The 22672-nt window shown below is 49.0% G+C and overlaps 11 protein-coding genes across 11 annotated transcripts; 7 read left to right on the top strand and 4 right to left on the bottom strand.

Moving 5' to 3' along the window:
- The first annotated feature begins 208 nt into the window (after positions 1-208).
- On the top strand, positions 209-2088 carry GGI43DRAFT_410137 (SDR family NAD(P)-dependent oxidoreductase). The gene is made up of 2 exons (XM_083206592.1): positions 209-957; positions 1024-2088. Exons 1-2 carry the CDS (start codon positions 906-908, stop codon positions 1875-1877), a joined length of 906 nt encoding a protein of 301 aa, XP_083058564.1. The 5' UTR covers positions 209-905; the 3' UTR covers positions 1878-2088.
- Positions 2089-2299: 211 nt separating this feature from the next.
- Positions 2300-3478, bottom strand: GGI43DRAFT_385685 (uncharacterized protein; the record flags this gene model as incomplete). The annotated part of the gene is made up of 2 exons (XM_083203686.1): positions 2300-2822; positions 2904-3478. The coding sequence occupies 2 exons, from the start codon at positions 3476-3478 to the stop codon at positions 2300-2302; spliced, it is 1098 nt and encodes a 365-aa protein (XP_083058563.1).
- An 860-nt stretch (positions 3479-4338) lies between these two features.
- On the top strand, positions 4339-4712 carry GGI43DRAFT_385684 (uncharacterized protein; the record flags this gene model as incomplete). Its single annotated transcript, XM_083203685.1, has 2 exons — positions 4339-4386; positions 4470-4712. 2 exons carry the CDS (start codon positions 4339-4341, stop codon positions 4710-4712), a joined length of 291 nt encoding a protein of 96 aa, XP_083058562.1.
- A 112-nt stretch (positions 4713-4824) lies between these two features.
- GGI43DRAFT_106339 (uncharacterized protein) lies at positions 4825-7854 on the bottom strand. The gene is made up of 2 exons (XM_083198842.1): positions 7359-7854; positions 4825-7287 (listed from the first exon to the last, which is right to left on the bottom strand). Exons 1-2 carry the CDS (start codon positions 7509-7511, stop codon positions 5191-5193), a joined length of 2250 nt encoding a protein of 749 aa, XP_083058561.1. The 5' UTR covers positions 7512-7854; the 3' UTR covers positions 4825-5190.
- A 706-nt stretch (positions 7855-8560) lies between these two features.
- Positions 8561-9871, top strand: GGI43DRAFT_428835 (uncharacterized protein; the record flags this gene model as incomplete). Its single annotated transcript, XM_083209026.1, has 1 exon — positions 8561-9871. The coding sequence occupies one exon, from the start codon at positions 8561-8563 to the stop codon at positions 9869-9871; it is 1311 nt and encodes a 436-aa protein (XP_083058560.1).
- Positions 9872-11438: 1567 nt separating this feature from the next.
- On the top strand, positions 11439-12615 carry GGI43DRAFT_106230 (DUF3632 domain-containing protein). Its single transcript, XM_083198838.1, has 2 exons — positions 11439-11996; positions 12081-12615. Exons 1-2 carry the CDS (start codon positions 11606-11608, stop codon positions 12518-12520), a joined length of 831 nt encoding a protein of 276 aa, XP_083058559.1. The 5' UTR covers positions 11439-11605; the 3' UTR covers positions 12521-12615.
- Positions 12338-13766, bottom strand: GGI43DRAFT_106261 (uncharacterized protein). The gene is made up of 2 exons (XM_083198839.1): positions 13353-13766; positions 12338-13285 (listed from the first exon to the last, which is right to left on the bottom strand). The coding sequence occupies exons 1-2, from the start codon at positions 13369-13371 to the stop codon at positions 12711-12713; spliced, it is 594 nt and encodes a 197-aa protein (XP_083058558.1). The 5' UTR covers positions 13372-13766; the 3' UTR covers positions 12338-12710.
- On the top strand, positions 13639-15585 carry GGI43DRAFT_106323 (uncharacterized protein). The gene has a single exon (XM_083198841.1). The coding sequence runs from the start codon at positions 14199-14201 to the stop codon at positions 14910-14912; it is 714 nt and encodes a 237-aa protein (XP_083058557.1). The 5' UTR covers positions 13639-14198; the 3' UTR covers positions 14913-15585.
- A 1-nt stretch (position 15586) lies between these two features.
- GGI43DRAFT_106281 (riboflavin kinase) lies at positions 15587-17102 on the top strand. Its single transcript, XM_083198840.1, has 2 exons — positions 15587-16144; positions 16254-17102. Exons 1-2 carry the CDS (start codon positions 16037-16039, stop codon positions 16692-16694), a joined length of 549 nt encoding a protein of 182 aa, XP_083058556.1. The 5' UTR covers positions 15587-16036; the 3' UTR covers positions 16695-17102.
- A 345-nt stretch (positions 17103-17447) lies between these two features.
- On the bottom strand, positions 17448-20185 carry GGI43DRAFT_428833 (Zn(II)2Cys6 transcription factor domain-containing protein; the record flags this gene model as incomplete). The annotated part of the gene is made up of 3 exons (XM_083209025.1): positions 19462-20185; positions 17555-19242; positions 17448-17498 (listed from the first exon to the last, which is right to left on the bottom strand). The coding sequence occupies exons 1-3, from the start codon at positions 19691-19693 to the stop codon at positions 17448-17450; spliced, it is 1971 nt and encodes a 656-aa protein (XP_083058555.1). The 5' UTR covers positions 19694-20185.
- A 912-nt stretch (positions 20186-21097) lies between these two features.
- Positions 21098-21831, top strand: GGI43DRAFT_410125 (uncharacterized protein). The gene has a single exon (XM_083206591.1). The coding sequence runs from the start codon at positions 21607-21609 to the stop codon at positions 21820-21822; it is 216 nt and encodes a 71-aa protein (XP_083058554.1). The 5' UTR covers positions 21098-21606; the 3' UTR covers positions 21823-21831.
- The last annotated feature ends 841 nt before the right edge of the window (positions 21832-22672 follow it).

Raw genomic sequence — 22672 nt, 5'->3', positions numbered from 1 at the left:
TTGACATGGTGGCGTTGGTGTTGACTGCTAACTTCAACAGCCTAACGTGGTGATGTTAGAGACGTGAGTATCTCCGTAAAAATGGATGGTGATTCGTAGATGAGACCGCGTTGCGCGTGTGGCACCACACGCACACCAAACGATATCCCTTGCATCATCTTGTACTTTGTATACTTCCAATGAAATGACCCTAACTTTGCAAGCTCTATGCAGGGAGAGCAGAAGAATGTCTCAACGGATGGATAGTTCGGCGGGGTAGCTCATGGAGGCCATCACTTTACTAAGAAGACGCTATCTGACAACATATGTAGTAACCTATCTGATCTATAGAGCAAAGCCATCCTACCCCAAGGGATTAATATCAACATCCAGCCTGATAGTATTGGCCGAAATAGATGGTTTAAATATATCTAGAGGACCCTGAACTGCCTAGATCTATCTAGCGGCACTTTCATCTATCTAGATCTACTTAGCCGTCCCTGATCAATCTAAATTACTCTGAGTTTAAACGAATAAGCAGCTTTATTTTTCCTCTCTGTCCCCTGAAATCGGCATCCATCCCCACCCTTTTATACAAATGGCCAAATGTCGTTGATTGGCGCGATTGCTGCCGACGGATAAAGTTGTCGATCGTGGAATAACTACCTCAGGAAAACGAGACCAATCCTATGCGCTCCAATGACGACATTTGTAGCGGAGTATTCTATGGAGAATCCCTCGTGTGGAAACATCGCGCCGCGGGGCATATTGGTGGGGGATTTCCTGGACATATATTCGGCTGGGTAAAAGCGCTGCCTAATCTCGAGGTGCATGCATATATTTATTTTAAACTCCTCATAAATATTCTCGGCAGTTTTTTGCTCTTTAACAGACAGACATAGATATATTTTATTCTAATCACCATCATGGCTCGACCGTATGAGGGCAAACTCGCAATCGTCACTGGTGCTTCACGAGGTTCGTCTTTAGCCGCCACTAACACGACTTACCCGGATATATCCTACTAACACGCAATTCACAAAGGCATTGGAGCTGGAGTAGCCAAGCGGCTTGCCGCCAAGGGAAGCAATGTGCTCCTTACCTTCACTTCAGAATCGTCCAAAGGCCCGGTACAGCAGATAGTAGAAGAAATTAAATCAAAACACAACATCCACAGCCAGTCTATCCAGACAGATCTCGGCCAGGCAACTGAAGCAGCATCCGTCATTCTCGAGGCCGCGAAAAGCTTCTTCCACAGCTACAATCCACAGGGACAATTCCAGGTCGACATTCTCATTAACAATGCCGGCGTCTCATCAAATCAGTACATGAACGACCCTACAAAGGGCGCCATTACAGAAGCCGAGTTCACTCGGGTTTACGCCGTCAACGTGCTGGCACCTCTCCTCCTAACTCAAGCTGTGGCACCACATCTGCCTACAGACCGCTCAGGCCGCATTGTCAACGTTTCTAGCGTCTCATCTTCCATTGGGTACCTCGGCCAGTCCGTCTACGCCAGCAGCAAGGGCGCCCTCGAAGTCATGACCCGAACCTGGGCGCGAGAGCTCTCAGAACGAGCGACAGTCAACTCAGTCAACCCGGGGCCTGTTTGGGGCGACATGTACGCTGAAGCAGGCCCAAAATTCTGGGCTACCAACCAGCCGTATGTAGACGTGGCGCCACTGACAGCCTACAATGGCGAGTCTCACGTGTTGGCGCAGGTGGGAGACGAAGCTGAGAAGTTTGACAAGCTGGTGCGAGAGGGCATGGGTGGACGACGGCCCGGATTTGTCGATGAGATTGCCGGGACAATCGACATGCTGTGCACTGAGGAGAGTGGATGGACGACGGGAAGCGTGGTTTGCGCCAACGGAGGAATGAGGATGAATCTTGCATAGATCAAACACCAATTAAACTTATGTTAATGCCGACGCCGATGTATTTACTTGCTGTAAACGTGTAGATAATTGAATTAAGTTGATGCTCCGCCTAGAACCCCGCGCAGCTAAGCACCGCAGCCAGAGCGCTTAATTGGTACACTAAACACTCATGAAGCCAATGACATTGAGAGTCACTTATATATAAGCACTGGTAAACTATCATCAACGCTCATGTTCTCATTACTGTCTCCATGCATCATCTCTGTATTAGTTCTGGATGAGATTTGATTTGTTAACATTCTTGTCAAATTAAACCTTCCATCTTCTTACTTTCAGCTTTCAAAACTTTGATAAATATAATGACTCGCTGGGGCATTTCTGCGTTGAGATCATAGACCATCCTCCTAGCAAAGCTCCAGATACAGTCCAAGCCTTCATCTTTATCCTCTAGAGGTTGGCCTCGGCTGGAATCTAAGGGGAGAGTGAAAGTTTGAGTCCACCGCATTAGTCATTACAGAAGTATGTTGTTGGGTCCGTGATGGCCCTGTGCCATTCACTACAATGGTGGAACTGACAATCTGTAGGGGTTTCATCTTGGGTTCACTCACATCGACTAGGGCGCCGCACTGCAGGGAGACCCAGGTCTTGAGGTCGTTGTTGGAAGTACTGTAGTTGTGGCAACCATCACCCGGGGCGTACGCATGCGCGTTACCGTCGTTGGAACAGTCACCAGTGTCATGGGCCGTGCAAACGCCGCCGAGGACTCTCCATGAAAGTGGCTGGGTCAGGGTTCCGGCGCTGCAGTTGGCCCGAGTGCTGCCGCCGTTGGTGAACCACTCGCATGAATTCCCTGTAGTCGACGTCTGGGGAAGATTGCCATTGCGGATGACGAGGCACTGGTTGGAGGGGCTGTCGAGGTTGTGGCCCTCGAGAACGTAGTAGTCGCCGGCACAGTTCGCCTGGCTATAGATGGCTATGTTCCATGTTGCGGTTGGACTTGGGGCCGGAGAGGTCGTCGTTGGCGTCAAGCCGGCTCATGATGACCAGCTGGACAGATAGTCGGCCGGGTAGTCCGTCTCCACGATGACCTGGGAAATGTTGACCGTGAAGAAGGCGTCGGCATTTGAATCGCCGTCTTCGTCGTCTGATGCAAGGCACACACCCATGTCCAAGGTGTAATCCACGGCATCAAGAAGCGTCCGATTAGCCGGAATCTCGACTGTGCCGTTGCTGTCGATGGTGAAATAGCCGTCAACTATGAATCTCTGACGAGGGGTCACATCACTCGGGGGTTCTGGAGCAAGCGGGTAATGTGGATAGACACCACCCAATGCCTTCTGCACATATCGGACCAATGCATACATGGCCATACTGTCAGCGTTCCTGATGGTATAATCCCCTGTGGTTCCGATGAGGCGGGATTTGAAGCGTGCAAGAGCTTTTGTCATTTTAGCACCATAGGCTTCGGGCTCTGGGTTATCAGGTTGACTGTCCTTCGTATCCAGCTTCAGATCGGTGACGTGATCGTTGGTGCCATATGGCGTGGCCTTTGACACCCAGTAAATATGGAGCAGCTCGTGAATCCATACTATCTCCTGGTTTTCCTGATAAGATACCATGCTGGCCCAGATTGCAGGAGGATATGTCTCAAAACCCACCAGCTCCATCACCCTCCTCGAATGCGTCAACAACTTCCTGCAATGGACAGGCTTTCCATGACCTGGTCAAGTGTGTATCTGCTAGCATATGAGAAGCTCTTGAGCCGGAGCACGAACCCAACTCGAACCGAAATCCTTCCTCAAATTATCCTCGCTGCTGTCAGGCCTCTTACACTCCAAGAAGCGAACGTAGCGTTGACTCTAGCGTTACAGAAAGAACGGTGTGCGTCACACGCGGTACTCGAGTCCGAGATGTGGCCAGAAAGCAGCTTTCAGAGCATCGTCACGAATCTTTGCGGCCTCTTTGTTAGCGTCTATAACTCTTAACTGTTACTTATTCATTAGATAGCTAGAGAGTTTCTCATTGATCGCAATCGACAAGGAATGTGGAAAGGGCGCCTGAGCATGGCAGAGTCGCGGAACGTATTATGGTCAATATGTCTTCATTACATGGACTTACCCGACATCAAAGTATTAGGTAATATAACCGTCGCTGGCGATAAGTTTCCGTTCGCCTCGTATATTCGCTACATGGCTTCGCATATGGCTGCGGTTTCGCTAAAGAGCTTCTGGATGATATCGCTGAGGGGAGGAAAAAGATATCGCATAAGAATATTTTACAGATTTAAATCTAGCGGTTGGTATAGGTTTAAAGTATGTCGTCCAAGATATCCTGCTGGATGACAGGATAGATGTCAACAACTAAAATGGGCATGAATCCGCTCATATTAACATCACGACTAGGTCATAAAGAAATGGCCCAGATGCTGCTCGTCAAAGGTAGAGAAAGATAGCTGCTCGGCGCTAGAAGCTCATTCAAAATGCTCCTAGAAAGAGGCACCAATATCAATGGGAAAGAGGCTATTATGGTACAGCACTGCAGGCTGCCGCGGCCAGAGGCAGTCTAGAGTCGCTCGGACACTGCTGCACAGGGGAGCCGACGTCAACATAGTGGTGGACAATACTCGCCAGTAGCGGCATCGTAAAGGGCGATCAAGAGGCCATCGGGACGTTGTTCGAACGTTGTTCGAATGTTAGACAGGGGCGTCTTCATGTCGACACTCAAACCGAAGAGTTGGGCACGGCGCTCCTTGCAGCATCAGTTCTAGGCCACTCAGAGGTTGTCCAGATGCTACTTGGCCACGGTGTTGATGTCAATAAATGTGGTATCAACTCTGGCGGAGGTTCTACTTGAGATTAGCCTTTCTATATTTACGTGAGTAGAGATGACTGTAGTCAAACTTCAAGACCCGTAGCTGATGCTGAAGCCATCTGGCTGTCGTTCGCATTGTATAGACTGGCAAAAATTTCCAAAAGCTACAAATAACGACATAGTACTATTTCTAATACCTAGGTAGGTATCTATAGTCTACTATATCTCGCTACGCTCCTGTAAGACTCGATGCGTTTAAAGTGACTTTGGCTACCGGGCTCGCATTGGGTTCAATGCAAAAATGGCAAGAGCAGCATGTTCAGAAGTGAGTGTCTCTATTATTAGCTAGGAATCCTTAGACACTTGCTGACTTGTTACATTAAATTAATCTCTACATTTCCCTACTCTCGGCTCTCAAACTTCTGTAAATAAAATGATCCGCTGCAGCAGTCGCGCCCTCTCTGCCCATTGATGAGTTAAGCGAATAAAATTCTGTAGAACAGCCTCTGAAATTCCAAAATTAGGATAGGAATTCTTGTTCAAACCCTTCATCAGCACCAAATATGGCAGTAAAAACCTCTCTGGCTAAAGCCACCAGCGCAGAAGCGGCGCCTTCATTGCCAATTGCCGTCAAGCACTGAGCAGCGTACATTGCAGCGTGGACTACATGCTCATGTTGAATTGCCGATTCTCGATTGACCGTCACTTTTCTACCTTGAATATTGATATAATAGCCCAAATCGCGAAGAACATCTAAGAACTTGTTGAGATCTTGCTGAGGGCTCCCGACAGCAGTTTTAGCGACCCAAAAGTTGATGTCCATACAGTCCAACCGGGGAAGACGCTCAAAGTGTGCCTTGGGAAACGTCTCTCGGATTTCTCCCAGAAGCTTCTTCGCTCTGGCCTTCTTTACTGCTGAAAAGGTAAACTGGTTGCTATTATTAATTACATTCGCGGACACGAATGAGTCAATTTCCTTGCGGAGCCGAGCGCGCTTGTCCAAGGTGGCCTTTTGAATCTTTGCCTCTGCGCGGCAGAGATCGCAATCGCATTCAAACCCATAGCTATTCTTCAATCTCTTCTGTCGCTCGTCAAAGGGCTTGCCTAGGGGACTGTATCCCATGAAGATTTCTCCCCCGGCTGGAATATCTCGCACGGCGCGGACAATCATCATGTCGCCGATGAAGGCACGGGTCGCATTCGGGAGACACGAGTGGTTCGAGTACGATGCCTGTAGCCATATACCCGTGCTTTGCTCAAGATCTGACTTCTTTGTCTCTTGTTGCTCCTGGTCTCTGGATTTGACTCTGGGGCAACCAAAGCCATTGAGCTCTGAAATAGATTGAACCCGGAAAGTGTCAACGGCAACTCTTCCATCGACCACTTTAAATTCCTTCTCGTTGCCAAAATTACCACCATCAAAAAGGTCGGTATACTTATTTGCAAGCGTTGGATTCCAGGCCATCTTTTCAATGGTCCCTTGGAGACATAGACTTTGTGTTCCGAGAGAGACGCGGTCGGTGTTGACATTGAGAAGGACCGATATGTCCCTGCCGTCCCGGTGTGCTACATAGAAAGCTTTCTCTACGAAAACGATATCACCTGGCTTCAGAGTCTCTGTAGCAAAGAGTCCACGACCACGGCCCTCTGCCGGGGCAACTTTGACACGTCTGATAAAGGAAGCGTGATCGAGTAGACAATGCTGGGCGGTAGCGGACTTGGCCATCATCGAAAAATCATAGTTTCCTTTCTCCTGCTCAGATAGACGCTTCATTGTTCGAGAAAAATCATTTTGAGCTTCTTTGTTGCCTCTATCGAGTTCGAGAACTCGAGCAAAGTGTTGCTTCGCTTGGGCAAAATCTTGCATCTCATAGGCGGCCTTACCTGCTCGATAAAGGGCCTTGGCGTTTACACTCTTGGCAGCTTCCGATATATGTTCAGTTGAGATCATAGAAGCCATGGCATCTTTGATGGCCAGCTCGTAGCGACCAAGACGCAAGTTTGCGGCGGCACGATTCCGGCGCAGATCTCGCCGAAGGTCATCGTCATCTTCACCCAGACCACAAGCCTCCAATGCATCAGAATAGACTTCAGCAGCCACTTGGAACTCGCCTCTCTTAAACTTTGCATTGCCCTCTTCCTTCAGGCGAATCGCTGATTGGTTTATCTTCTTTGTGCGGGCGTCTAAGCTACGAGGAATGATGCTATCGCCGGGTTTGAGCAACACAAAGTCGGTGGGATGATCGACTCGCACAAAGAGGCCGCCATCAGCAGTGCGTTTATAGTATGGCTCTTTGATTGCCACAATAGCGCCTTGAGGAAGAACTGCGTTGGCTTCAGTAGTCGGAAGCAGGTTATAGATGGCAAGGCAATCCACGTCTCCGAGCTCATCCTCGACTGCATTCTGGATGGCCACTATCACGTTTGGCTCGCAAAAAGCTCTAACGATAAGGACACGACCACGATGTTGCGTTTCGAGCGTGAGATCGCGAAGATGTATCGGGATGAGGCTGGAGAGAGGCAAAGTACAGGGCGGATACGCAGCACCTATGAAACAACTGCGAATCTGCGAATTGTCAGAATTGACAGACAAGCTACGCATGCGTGCGCCCAATGCCTGACAAAGATCAGTACATGCATATTTTTTTTTTTTTAAAAAAAAAAAGTTGGACTGAAGGGGTGCCATACAGCTAGATAAAACTCTTGTTCAAGGGCACTCCGGGAGCGCTTTATTGAAGCCGGAGGCTTCTGTCCTTTGTAGGCCTGAGCTTCTTTGAGCTGTGACTTTTGTTGCTTTAAAAGAGAAAAGAACTTATCCATAGATCCATCGTCTGCTGCCATGGTAATTCCAGATATAGAGGGACGTTGATAGTTATGGTGATAAACAGCGTAGGAATATGGTGATCTTACAAGCTGTTTAATGATTAACTTGTGCTGTTTTTTTTTTTTTTTTTTTTAATAGAGAAAGAGGTTTCATTAAAATGATATACAATCCGCCAGGAGTATGATCACTGATGAAGTGAATGGGCAGTGACGGAGCCTGTGAATTTTGGTTGAGAGAAAAGCGAGGCTGTGTGTTTACGGAGGGGTTTTTGTTTGTGTACAAGTTGTAGGCCTCCCTCATGCGCTTGATGCTCATTGGCTTGATGCCCACCATGAGTGTTGGCCGCCTACAGGACCACCTGACACCATTCATTTACACACGGATGGAAGCAAAAGGCTTTGATTTGAAGGGCTGACTTCTGGGCTTCTTTGAACCAATCCCCGCTCTTCGCAATTGTCGGCAGCTGGCATTGCAAATTTGCCCCGTATCTCCTGACACCTTTCTGGATATTAGACAAAGAGATGCTCTTTTTCCACTACTTACCATGACTCCATATAAGAACGTTGTTCTTCCATTCAGTTTTTGATAAAGACGATAATCGAACAGCAGATGGTAAAAAGAAAAGGAAGACTGTTATCCAACACATCACTTTCGTTACTGAGCAGCCCAATCATGGGCTGATATCTCTAATTTCTAGCCATTTTAATCTTCTTCTACAGCTTCTACAGCTTCTACTATCAGCTCAAAGCACAAAGAAGAATGGATAGTCGCTTTATTTAAAGTAGCCGCAATCCATTAACCCTTTTGCGGATACTCAAAGACACCTTTCTACACACCAATTATGCCGTTGTTACTTTTCTATTTTTGGCCCACTGTAATAGTATTAATGGTATACCGAACAAATAGGTAGACGCATTTCTATTCGGCTTTGGTCAGCGAGCGTAGACTATATAATTCACTGTAATCGCCTGTTTCTGGCACCTCAGAATTCCATGATTTTATTTACTTCCCAGTATATTATAATTGCATAAAATCTGCAAACTATATTGATCTTTTCCCTGTCTCTATGGAACAATTCAGAACCGAGAGAGCCTCTGATGAGGGGTGTGATTCGCTTCAGAACCAAGGTCAAAAGCGAACCATCGACCATACAGGCATCGCCGATTCCAATACTGGACCTTTTCCAAAGCGGCAACGAGAATCCAAACCATCTGATAAACATAATTTTGTTGAAGCTACGAACAAAATTGTAAATAGTGATTGTCCAGTCGCTTTTTGGGCAAAAGAAGGATTCTGGCCTCGCGAATACACCAGGCTTGGTAGAGAGCATATACTGGCACAAAAATGCCTTACAGAATCCATGGCGTTAAGTGATCGACAAGAAGGTTTGGAAAATGAAGAAGATTTGGAAGATCCAGAAGGCTCAGAAAATGCGGAAGATGCTAAGAGTGACAGTTGGCCGCATGAGGAAAAGTATGCTTTGTATGAGCATCTCGAGATGATGCTCGATAAAGAGCGCAGCTTTATTGGCGATTCATTCTCGGGCCCTGACCCAAAAATCACGGAGCTTTGTCAGAAGTGGCTTGAGGAACACCAGGAACTTCCCGATGGACTAGAACCTGGCGTTGACTTTTTTGAGTCTCTTGTACAGGATGATAAAACTGAGCTGGATTCCGCCAGAATGTTTAGCTCGCACATTATGCCTTATGAAGGCATTCAAATTCTGGGTACAAGCTTTTACAGAGGCTGGAATAACTCTGTTCCCTTGACCAAACTTCGCCCGCAGCCTGACTTGACTGTCGGATTTGCCCTATGCGAGTTTACCCAGGATCAGCTCAACCGACTTCTGCCGTTCATTGGTGAGGATCCTGCTAATTATCGTTCTTTCTTTATGGCTACAGACAAAATATGCTTCCCATTCTTGACCTATGAAATGAACGATGTATCTATAGACGATGCAGACCTTCTGAATGCTCACAACATGACTCTCGCTGTGCGTAGCGTTGTTGAGCTGTTTCGTCTTGTGAACCGCCAGGACGAACTTCATCGGCAGACTCTTGCTTTCTCTCTCTCCCACGACTGCACATCGGTGCGGATATATGGCCATTATGCAGAAATTGATGGAGAGAGAACCATGTATTACCATCATGAGATCCACCGCTACACATTTGAATATGAGGACGAAGAGGGGAAATGGGCGGCATACCGGTTTGTGAAGAATGTGTATGAGAAATGGGTACCTGGCCACTACGAGAGGATTTGTTCAGCAATCAATCAGCTGCCATTATTGGGATCCAATCCTGAGGCGATTCCCAAGCACAAATGGGATCCTATATCGCAACTACCTGATGCGCTTGCCCATCTTGAGATAGAGTGATATGCCCGTCTTTCTTATACATCGATATCTCTATACCGTTATATATACACGATATATACCAACAACGCTAAAACAGGATGCTCCTGCTCAATATTTTCTACTGATTAATTATTTTATTATTATGAACCGCTGTATTTCTTTATTTTAGATAGGAATGGAATTTCACTATGTACTTTTGAATTGTCACTCCCTTCATTTACTGCCTCTAAGTTTTACTAAAGAGAGCTATCCTAGACTACTTTAAACTAATATATACATTTGCTATAATTAGCTTGTGTGCCTAGTATATACGTTTATGCATCAGATTATATGAATTAACGAGATCGGTGTGTACGTAATTTTATTGTCCGCTTCGGCTACATCATGGGGCTGAATAGCTTACCCCTTCTTGGCACGAACGATTAAATACGAAGTATGAATTGGATACACATTTGCTATTTGTCCTCTTTCACATTCTTATTCTAAGAAGGAAAAAAAAAAAAAGCCAAATCCCTCATCTTTTTTTCCAACTCCGCAATGGGAACAAACCGTAGGACCTTGTGGTTTAGTTGGAAGACTATACTCTTTTGCATAATAACAGTAATTTTCGCAAGCCGTCAATTTACCGGATTGCTCCCAGTCGGACTTTTTTCTCTTCGTCCCCCAGCCAATCATCAGTTGACGTCAAGGGATCCTACAAGCCTATCCAACGCCCATGTGGTGATCAAGCCAAACCCCCAGGTCGTCGGGTTTAACAAGGATCAAACGATTGATTCATCCGCCCAGCTACTTCATTATGGATCTCGAGCTTGGACCGAATCACGCGAAATACTCCATGATTCCTTCAACGACATTGACCAGAATAATACCAATCTAGCTGTGGTGCCTTATGGAAATGGTGAGAAAATCTCAGTAATTGTACTACTATATATATTTTCGAGCTTTGCACGAGTACTTCAGGTACTGCCGTGCATGTGTATTCTTGCTATGCAATCACGAATATTCTACTAGGCCACTTGGCTATTTTCAAAAAGAACGTGCTAAAGTAAAACTTGCGACTCTAAAGACGCATTTTGAGCTCTCTGGCCGAATACAGGGCAAACAAAATGCCAGTCAAACCAAATTCTCGAGACATATTGCGGAATTGACTGGGGATGGGGAAGGATTGGGGGGCTACGTACAGATCACAACACTATTCAGCGCGCTTTACCCTCCCTCATCCTCTCCTTCTTTGCTCCAGCGCAACACGAACCCATGCCCGATAAGTGGAGTGGCTGAGAATACGACCGGATAAACAGTGGATGATATATGTAAGAGCCAATCATGGCTTAGCAGCTTCGCCTTTGTTTGCACTAGGTACCGTGGTACAAGCACGCAGCAATTTCTTATCGCTATCCTTATCGGCATATAGGTACGTATAGATCACTCAGCGGCATCCGCATTGTCTCTCCGCTCACATGCCGCGAAAGTGAATTTATGCCAGGCTGCACTCTAACACGTGGATGTAACGCAAGAGATTCGTCTATTTCCTACTCTTTTAGGTAGGTAGTAAGACCTTAGTCGCATCTCTAAGAATTAGGTATTACCAAGTTGCATTCGAGATGTCTCACGCCGGCACGTCACAGCGCTTTGACGCTCTATATTCCCCCACTTACACCGTCTTTCACCTTGCTTTGTCCTCGTCCAACTGCATCCTATTCCTGCTTGATTTCTCCTTCATTCGTGATTCACTCAGATAAATTCATATCCGTAAACATGTCAGAATCTTTGATTGATTTCCGCTCCCTCGTCGATTCCTACGACTTCGCTCCCGACGGCCGAGAGAAGTTCAACACCTTGTTCGGCCTCTTAGACAAAGCCATCGGCAGCTCCACCAGCGGCACAGACGCCAATGAGGCCGTCGCCAATAGCATCGACGAAATAAGCAATCACGACGAGCCTGAAGGCTTTCTCTGGACATTATGGACACTCTTGATTGAAATTTCCAAGCGCATCCCATTAGATGACCCGCGGGCCCAGAGTTTGGTAGAAATTACTCAGAAGCTCAAGGTCAAGCAAAGCGCAACCGTTGAAGTATGGGGATCAAAGTACAGCTTGTGGACCGACATGCCGCTCTTTGGACCCGTCATGAGAGAGGCGTGGAATGGTGAGTTTGAAAGCAATTCTCTTTTTTCCCCGATAAGAAGAAGGAATGCAAGACTATCGAAGCGTAAATAGTAACAATTCTTAGCCACCCCTGACTTCGACAATTCGCCCAAAGATGCCACTACCATCGCCCAATGGAAGTCGCTCAACTCATTCGCTGCCCGCCTCCTCGGCTCTTCAGTCGAAAATTGGACAAACTTTGCTTTGTGGGAGCTTCGCGATGGGCTGGAAGAGCCACTGGATTCTCAACAGGCCAAGGACACATACCTGATAACCATATCGGAGTGGATCACTCACGCCGGCAAGGTATTATATGATGAGGGACACAAAGGAACGCAGCTCGATGAAAACGATACTCGAGCTTTGAGCACCGGTTCATTATTGGAAGGAGAAGCCTCAGGTTTTAGTGAAACCAGATGGAAGTTTTGGAAGAAGAAGATTGAGGAGCTGAGTGTGGGAGCTGGTGCCGAGGCGAAGAAGAGGGCGGAAAAGGCTTTGGAGGTGATTAAGAGCATCGAGGCTTGAAGCTATCCCAGGTTCAACAAAACATGTAATAACTAAGAGATGGGGTAAATTCTTCATTTCGCTTTCTAGATCTTACGCAGCCATAGCATGATAAATCTCCACTTTGCCAACTTTCATACGCAGCGTGGCCTCTTAAATGAACCCAAGACTCCTGTACGCCAAACCCATCTTACACTGCCCCTTTCCATCATCACGCATACATCATATCGCCATCCTCCTCTTCGTCATCTTCCACAATCGGAACCTCCTTCCTCTTGCCCATCTCATCACGGCACATCGGGCATGTTCCCTTGCTCCTCAGCCACGGACCGACGCACTCCAGGTCAAACCGGTGCTTTCCCTGGCAAGGCAGTTCCACTACGAGGCAGTACTCGTCCTCCAAGTAGGGGACCTTGCAGATGGCGCAGTCATCCTCCTTGTCGAGCTTCTTCCGGTTCACTCGCTCTAGCATATCGACAAACTCCTGGCTCGCACCCTGCAGCCTCGTCGGAGGGTCGTGAATGTCGTCTTCTAGAGACTCTATCAGCTGTTCGAGGAAATCTCGGTTATCCTCTGTCGGCGCCGTCGTCTGCAGCGTCTGGAGCTGGCTCTGTAGGAGGCGGAAAAGTGCGGCCGTGTCGACGGGCGTTGGTGTGGCATGCGGGTTGTGATGGGGGCTTTGGGTGCTGCCAGGCTCGTCGAGTTGGTTCAGGAGGGAGAAGAAGGAGGCCATGTCAACACGGCGGCCTTGGCGACGAGGCTCGGTGAATTTGACATTGTGTTCAACTTGAAGACTGTTAGCTTTGCTGTGGTGATACTATCGCGGGATACGATAATGGTGCAAAATACATACGTTCGTACTGAGTAGCCATGATGGGCAGAGTTGCGGAGCGTAGCGCAGAGTATTGAGGAAGCACTATTCACAAAGCTGCGGAGTTCAATTGGTTAAAAGATTCTCCCATCAAGAGGCGGAAGGGTTGTCCGCAGCATATAGAAAAAACTGAACCAGCGCAGGCAGAGATGCTGTCGCAAGCCCGCAACCAGGATGGAGGGGCACAGCTCTAGCAGTTTGGAGGGGTCCCAGACCCCTAGCAGCTGCACCTAATCTCACATGCTAGCAGTGCACTTTATCCGCTATAAAGTGAAAACTCCCCCCGGCAGCTACTTTGCCTATTCAGGGCAACAATCTGGTTAGAACCTGACCATAGCTGCTGCGGACTTTCTCCACCTTTTCGCAGTCTATCCAATGCATTCAAACGCAAATCACGTCACAAGATGTAGAGCTCGCATATAGTAGACGAATGTTTTCGGGGATAAACAATAAAAAAGGTGATATAAGCAAGTCCGATATGGATTAGTTTTCTCGGTGCAATTACTTGCTGCATTGATTCCCATCATTGGACAGACCTCGGGCGTTTCGGGCCGCAACGTCGTGATTAAGTCCATTCCATCTAACCCAAAGACCCGAGGTGGAAATCGTCATATTATGCCACTCCGCTGCCCGCTTCTGTCGAGCTTATATTTCTTCTTCTCATCTCCCCTTCCAGCTGCTCCATCGTCCTAGTTGCTTTGGTCATTCTCATCTAGACTTCTTTTTGCCCATCTGTTCATCTGCTCTTGGTAATTGCAATTGCTACAATACCAATCCACCTACACAGATCAATTCTCCAAAGCAATAGAAAGCTTCCAACTTCCAACAATGGCCTCCAACTCTGCCGCCGTCTTTGGCTCGACCGGCCTCGTCGGCTCCTTCATCCTGTCCAACCTCCTCGCCACCGGCCCCTTCAAGCCCGTCACCACCATCGCCCGCCGCGCGCCCAAGGCCGAGTCGCCCAACCTCAACTCCATCGTCGACGCCGACGTAAACAAGTGGCCCGCCACCCTGATCGGCCTCTCTCCCGCGCCGCACGTCACCTTCTCCGCCATCGGCACCACCCGCGCAGCTGCCGGCGGTATCGAGAACCAGTGGAAGATTGACCACGACCTCAACGTCGAGGTCGCCCGCGCCGCGAAGCAGGCCGGCGTCAAGACCTTTGTCTTCATCTCCAGCGCCGGCTCCGATGGCCTCCTGGCGGCCACTTCGCCCTACAGCAAGATGAAGAAGGGCGTCGAGACGACTATCAAGGAGCTCGAGTTCGATCAGGGCATCATCGTGCGGCCGGGCCTCATCCTGGGCGAGCGCGAGCAGGGCCGCCTCCTTGAGGGCCTCTTCAAGGGGATTGCGAACGGCCTGGGCTACATCGGGTTGAAGGACAGCGTTGCGCAAGAGGCCGAGGTGATTGCGCGAGCCGCCATCCGGGCCACACAGCTGGCTGATGAAGGCAAAGCTCCCAGCAAGCACTGGGTACTTGGTCAGAGCGACATTATCAAGCTTGGCCGAAAGGAGTGGACACAGGGCGAGGAGAAAAAGTAAACATTTTTAACGTGTGAGGATGCATGTATCTCTGCCGGATTGGTGTCATATACATGGAAATGCTCAATACCCTCTCTGCTCCTTTTTTTTTCTTTCAATATTCTTATATACCAAGCAGCCTTCTTTTACCATAGGAGGGGCTATTGCCTAGCTCAATCAGTTAGGAGTGGCGAAGCGCTAGCAAATTACGACCAGGAAGGAGAGCAAGGGAAACGAGAATGATGAATCAGGTTTATATAAACGGGGGACGCAAATTAATAATTTGCAAGGGAGCTGAAAACCCTTTTATCTTCGGTATAGCTAGTTTTCTAGGAAGATGTTTGTTATATTGGTAAGCAAAAACGCTGGCTTACACGTAGCTTTGAAATTCAAATGATACCTCCTATCTCCATTTTAAAAAGACATCATCCACATAGAATCCAGCTCTCGGTGAAGAAAACAACACAGCAATAAGCAATAACAAAGGGGAAAGGCTAAACAATCCCCATATCAACAGCAACATCCGGACATTGTAAAAAATTCAGCCCTGCCGGCACAAAGTCCGCTGACCCGCATCCGGACTTGCCCCGCGACCGAACTCCGAGTGCACCGAGACGCCGCAAAGGCCTGTAACTACCTACCTAGGCAGTAGTGATATCAAGAGTGAGGAAGAAAAAGCGTGTTCAAAACGAAGAACGAAGAACGAAGAACGTCCTAGTTTAGGTTCTTTTGGCTTCTATAGCACACCCGAGTGCCCCGCCAAATCCTTCTTTTTCTGCTCCCCCGCCGCACGCGATCTTTTTGGCTGCTCCCGCGCGGCTGATAAGGCCAAAAAAACCACAGACAGTCCCCCTCCAACTAATACCACTAAGGAGCTAGCTCCAAGTGGCTATTTCGTTCTAGGTTGCAATTAACAGTCATACCGAGCTTCATCTCTTCAACGGCGCCCTTTTTTCTCTCGTTGTCTTCTTCTTTTTCTTCTTTTTTTTCTTACTTTCCATTTATTCATTCAGCACATATACCAGTAGATTAAGACAGGAGTTAGCACTCAGACTTTCTCTTTTCTACTGTTCGTCTGGCGAAGATCGCATCTCATAATTTGACTCAACCTCAACTCAACTCAACAACCACAACCACTCATCACCATGTCCGCCCGCCCTGAAATCATCGGCCCTGAGGCCGGCCCCGAAAAGCCTTACCCTTACAAGATGGAAGGCAAGGTCATTTCTGGCTTCGGCCGTGGTTCCAAGGAGGTACGTATCCATCAGTAAATATATCTCAAAAAAATAACTCTTCATCCTACTTCACATACACACACTCGTAATACCAAAACAAATACATGATTCTCATAATACCACCCAGCTCGGCATCCCAACGGCCAACCTCCCCGTCGACGACGCCCTCACCCCCTGGATCGCAGACATCCCCTCAGGCGTCTACTTCGGCTACGCCTCCCTCGCCCTGCCCGCCTCTCACCCAGACCAGCCATCCGCCACAGCAGAGGGCGCATTCACCACCTTCCCCATGGTCATGTCCATCGGCTACAACCCCTTCTACAAAAACACCGTCCGTAGCGCAGAGGTCCACATCCTGCACAAGTTTGGCCAAGATTTCTACGACTCCCACATGCGCCTCCTGATCCTGGGCTTCATCCGCGAGGAGAAGGATTACAAGAGCCTGGAGGCGCTGATTGACGACATCAACTTTGATTGCGAGGTTGCCAAGAAGAGCCTTGCGAGGGAGGCTTGGAAGGCGGAAAGCGTGAGCAAGGAGGATGCGGAGTGGTTTGTTAAGTCTTTATAGATTTGAGTGCTTTGGGAGTTATTTAATGATGTTTTTACTTTAATTATTATTGCTTTTGTTGTTTAAAATTCTGAGAGAGATATGAGGTTACATATTACCAAGGTGTGCGTGTGAGAGAAGTGGAGAGTTTACAGAGAATTGGGATGGCAATTACATAGACAGGTCAAGTCAAGAGAGAAAAGCGCCGAAAATTGATCTTGGATGAGATAAAAATCTTCAATAAAAGCCATAAAGCACTACACTAGCCATTAGAAAAAAAAGCAAAATAAACAATCCCCCTCTTCGGCCAGTCATCGTCACACCTATATACTAGATATACGTATGTTCAAGAATGTTTGTGCAAGCATGGTTGAATGTGAGTGTAAGTGTGTGTGTGTTTGTATATGTGCCTATTCGCGCACTGCGGGTATCATCCAAGTTAATCCCCTTTGGTCTGGTCATTAGGGTCATATCATGTCAAATCCAAAAACAGCCAGAGAAAAAAGAGAGAGAGAAAAAGCACAACATGCCACGAGACGTCTCGTGCTTTCCATAAGAATAGAAAGAATAAAAAAGCAATCCTAATTCTAACCCAAAGTCCACCAGTTTTCTTGATATAAAAAAAGGAACCAGATATAATATTATACCCAGTCCATCCATGTTCATGGTAAAACGTTCATAACCGAAAAGGAAAAAGAAATGAAAAGCCAACACCTTTCATGCATAAAGTAACGTATAGTATGCGCCCGTTGAAAGTGAAACCAAAATGAGGCTTCACACAGCGAGCTGATGAGGTTCCTGGTTAGGGTGATAACGGGGTAAAAACTGCATAGGTATTAGCACACCGATAAGGTACAATCTGGGAGGGAAAGAAAACTCACGTTTATGATAATCATCATGGGAATGTCAAATACATCTCGCTTAATCGTCCAGCAATATGTGCAGTCGATTTTTCCATCCTTCTCAATCCTGGAAATACCATGCTCGCTATCAATCATGGTAACCCGGCTGCTCAGGATACCCGTTCTTGGGTGTTTCTGGGGTCCCAGCATCTCCTTTGCCTCCAGCATCTCCTGTGTACGGTATTGGATCAGCCGGCCACTACGCTGGACCTTGCCTCGACTATCCTCAAACGCGAGTTGAGCAAAATCGCGGTAGAACTCGACTAGACTATCATCATCCAGCAGCTCACCCAAAAACACAGGCTGGGGGCGCGAGTTGTTATTCTGCTGTATCGGCTGGTTCTTCGCAGCCGGCGTCACCTGGCCTGACGAGGCTAAACTCTCGCCATCATCGGTACCATCTTCTGTGGATCGCGTATAGATGTTGCGGTTGGGTGCCTTGCCAAGGAGGACATCTTTGGGCCATCCCGTCAACGCCGCAAACTCTTTATTTACAGCCGCCACTTCACCAGAGCGTCGACATACAATAGTCGGCGCGCAGCAGTGCTGCAAAAAGTCGTCAAATTCGACAAGCGTCCGCTGAAAGCACTTTTCCATGAAAATGAGATCTTCACGGGTCAAGTCTTTGGTACACGAGATGAACGAGGGCCGAATCTCTCCCAGCGACTGAGCAATCTTCAACAGCTTACCCAAGGGCAGCCGGTTGCGTATGACTGATATCATGTTGTGGAATCCCGCAACATATGGATAAGGTTCTTTGACACTTGCATATATAGATGCAGAGTCTCGCTGTCTCTTGCCGAGAATGGACTGAAGCATCTTATCTTGCTTCTGTTTGTGACGTTGAGGCCCAGGCAGAGTAGGTAAACCTGTAAATGCTGTTGGATTGGGAGAACCATCCATGATGGCCTGTGGACTTGCAGTCGTGTCGGTACTCGGGCTAGCCAGGCTGTTTGGCCCAGCGGCGATGGCAAATGCGTGCGGCAGTCCATGCTGGAGGTTGCCCTGGGTGTACATATTCGATCCAATGTCGAGACCGCCATATTCACCGCTAATAATGGTACCGTCATATGACCCGTTGCCATTTCCAAACATGGCTGCGTAGTTTGCTTCCGTCTTAGGGGTATGAGAAATGGAATTTTCCCGCGGTGGCGTTTCTGCGCCGAGGGTCATCTTATTGAGGATTCCAAATTCCCATCCAGCATATTGACTGCCAAAATTGAGGCCTTCGAGATCAAAATTATATAGTGCGGGGTTGCTGGGATCGAATAGCGCATTGAAATCCATAGGAGGAGCTCCTTGAAGCATGCCACCTATATGCGCCTGCGCTGCTGCGGAAGCGCTATGAAAAGAGGGCGAGATGGGAGAAGCCTGAGGGTTGAGATGAATGTTTTCGGGAATGGCCACCTGTGGCTGGCTAACATTTGGATAGACAGAAAATGACGGAGTTCTCTGTGGTAGGAAGCCATCACTTGGGGCTGGCGCAATAACGGTCTCAGAGTGGCCGTTGGTCTTTGTAGACAGAGGAGGGCTAAAATTTGGACCCAGAACAGGTCGAAGAGCCTCTGGAGGAGCATCGTGAAGGTACTTTGCCTTTTTCCTGACGCCATCTTGGCATGCGTCGGCAAGACCACGCTTAATGCATCTCTTACACGGCCGTTCGTCTCCTGAACAATAAAAGTCAGCAAGTTGTGTCCAAGCTATTGGGGCCAGACAATGGAAGCCCAAAAGAAGGAAAATAGAATAAAGAAGAGTCTGATGAAACTAGGGATAGGCACGTAATAAACCAGCGCCAGTTGTCTGGTAGAGGGGGCAGCGCGAGGGAAGGGGTGTAAGAAGAAAGATTGGATCTCTCTCTTCCTCTGTTTTTTATGGAACAAACGCACCGCAAGTTAAATGTGCCCGCTGGCAAGCAAAGCACGCTCTCCTTGCCTTCTTCCGCCTGGGCCTCGAAGGGTCTTTGGGGTCGTACTTCTTCTTCTCGTGGGAGGAGCCATTGGCTCCCGCGGGATCAGTCATGCTTTCGTCGTCGTCCTTGAGAAAAGTCTCCGAATCTTCTTCGTTCTCGGACACAGGGTCTGAGACGTCTGCTCCGTTGTCCTCCATGTCTTCGGGCATTATGGCTACGGTCTTTATATATAATGACAAGCCCCCTCTTGGCGCTCGTACAGCAGAAACTGACTATTTGAATCGGCGCACCTGCAGGCCAATTGCTCTCGCAAATCAGGACAGCGATCCCAATCCATCCAAACCTTTGCGCTGATGAACCACACCACGAGCGCACGGCTTTCGTAGCACGAGCGAGCAGGGATAAGGATAGTTGCACGGCTGTGCCTTTTTTTAAACTCTGAGAGGTGCAAATTAAAAAAAGCAAGAAGAGATCCACAGTGGCTTAAAGCTGGCCAGGGATGCAATTGGGCAAGACTCCCCTGCCTTATGGGCGCTCGCGCAACGAATAGACGCAGAGCAGAGAGTAGAGTCCTTGTCGGTATCTGCGCGTGTATATGCGCTCGTCTGCGCAGTATAAGACTGCACTAGCTGATATGCGCTGACCGGTCGCGGGAGGGAAGATCGGAGGCTGATCGCGTGGGAAGCTGGCAAGGGCCAGAGACGTCGCAGTTCGTATTCTCAAAGACGTGGATGGAGTCGAAAAGGCCAATAAGCTTGGTCAAAAGCTCAGGCGCACAACAAGAGGCGTCGGTCGTGTGACAGGGCGGCAGGTTTCAATAGAGCTGCGGCGCCGGTGGCATGGAGGCCAGTGAGTTCCAGCGCGGAAGCGCAGCCGGGCAGGATCTGTCTTGTCCTCTTCGGATGCTGGGGGGGTGTGATCGATCGGCCCAGGATTTCGCGGGGGCAGAAGTGAGGGCGAGAGACAGAGGTGACGCCGCGTCTATGGATAGAGACGGGATAATGTGGTGAGAGAGTCCAAGGGAGAGGCGATTTGCTGCAGCCACCCGTTACCCATACGCTTGGCTGCGCCCACCATCCGGCGTGTGAGCGATGCGCAGGCCAAACCGGAGACGTCTCGGCACTGTGAGGATCGGAACCGCACACCGGAAGCTGCGATGACGTGGAATCGAGGTCGAGGACAGGTTCGAGGTCGCAGTTGAGGTCGCGCAGCAACGAGGCATGCGAGCAGCGCAGCGACGGGCTTGGCGGACGTTGGAGCCAGCGACTCCGGCGACGGCGGCAAAAACTTTTTGTGACGGGGCTCGGCGTGGAGACCCGACGTGCTCGAGCCGGGCTATGCGACCCCTTTCCGCGGCAAGGGAGAGCGAAGCAAAGTGCGGCTGCTGCACGGCAGACCGGTGAGCGATAGAAGAGAAAAAATACAAGAGAGAGAAGCAAAAGGCGCAAGGGGTGGAGGAGTCAGAGGGCAGTCAGAGTTGCCGGGACGGTGCCTTACCTAGTCGTCGACTTAAGCTCAGCCAGGGCGGCGATGCTCGTGGGATCGATTTCGTAATTGCCAGCAGCGCTGCGGTGCGCGTCGCTGGAGCTGGAGCGCTGAAGGCTGCTGGAGCCCGCTGGAGCCCGCTGGGGTTGCCGCCTGGGTGCTAGTGGGCTGGACCGCTGGGGATCCCCCGTATTAACGCAGCCATTGCGGGGTTTTCCCTCCCCAAGCCTTGGCCCGAGCTAGGCCGGTGGCGGCGCTTCTGGGGGCTGCGACTGGGTTTTTGGGCAATCAGGGCGACGCTGACTGGCCACGGCCCAAAGGCGAGATCTGGGTACATGTACGCGGCAGAGCGCGGGCGCTGATGGGAATCACCAGGTACTCGACGTACTATTCGGTACTGCCAATGACGAGACGAACCGAACGCAAGAACAAACGGAATCAATGCCGTGTTTCCAGGCCGGCCAAGGCACTTGATGCGGACGTGCTGGCGGAGCGTTGGCTTGAGCTCGCAACAATAGCCATGCAGCCATTGCGCCGTGTACCAGTACTTGGGCTTTAAGTGTATGCAGGCCAGAGACGAATTAGATTGAGGCGACTTGAGTGTGTCGCGTGTGCGGCCGTCGAGAGCGTCCAAGTCATGGCGGTGATCATGGGATGCCGAGAGAGGTCAATTCGAATCCAGGCTCTCTGCTTCTCATTTCTCGTTTGCATCTTTACGTTTCCTTTGTGCAACTCGTCTGCAACTCTCATTCACCGATCAAAGTCTCAAGCAACAGCCCCAACAAGACGATCACCGATTGCAGTAGAAATTCCATCAATCCAATTGCTCAGAGTAGTATTGCTACCACCCTAGTCCATCTAGCGCCAACCACCGCCGGCGTTCGGTAGTGGATGCGGCTAAAGAATCCAGACCAAACTAGGGGTGTGATTATTCGCAGGCTCTCTGCATGTGTCAATGGGCAATGCGTAAGAGGATGAAAACTCTTCCCAACAGAATTGAGGAGAAACTGTAGAAATAAGGTGGGCTCCTAGCGTTTGATTGCTTGGAGAGATGTTGGCACTTACAAAGAGCACTAATTATGTACAAGTACAGTAACTGACAAACTCTCAAGGACATGAAAGAGAGAACAGACATCCGGACTAAAACACACCAAAACTTATGACGAAAATCCTCGGGAACGTTCCTCCCCCAGTCGATCGCGATAACCGAGCTTCCGACTCTAGCCCGCCCCGAGGCCTCTCTGTACGTAAACAACTCCAGGATGCTGCCCCTATTAAGGAGACTTTAGAGAACAAGAACGAGAGAGAGAAAGAAAACAATGGCATTATTTAATGCATGCCGAGAAATTCATTGCATTTCCATTATTAATTGTAAACACTGCTGCTAATACGAGTGCTCTATTAAAAGACTGCTTGTACCTGTCGTTCTGTCTCACACCAGACACTAGAGCTCACTTAGACCATGCACACACTCACCCTCACACTCCAACTTACTCATACTCACACAAACACAAGATCCCCTCCCGCAGGGCAGTCCATGCTCTTTTGACACGCTGTCTCACATGCCACCGCATGGCCACCGCTTGCTCCATTGAGAATGACCTGCTGCCCTGTATTACACGCATCAACAGTGCTGCTGTAGCACAAAACCCCTCTCATAATAAAACACACTTGTTGAAAAAACCCTCCCCGGTCCTTGCCCT

The sequence above is a fragment of the Trichoderma evansii genome, assembly GCF_050947405.1.
Source record: "Trichoderma evansii strain SZMC 28006 chromosome Unknown GGI43scaffold_16, whole genome shotgun sequence".
Taxonomy (NCBI): Eukaryota; Fungi; Ascomycota; class Sordariomycetes; order Hypocreales; family Hypocreaceae; genus Trichoderma; species Trichoderma evansii.
The sequence above is the reverse complement of the archived record's forward strand: the minus strand, read 5'-3'. Positions and strand labels throughout refer to the sequence as shown.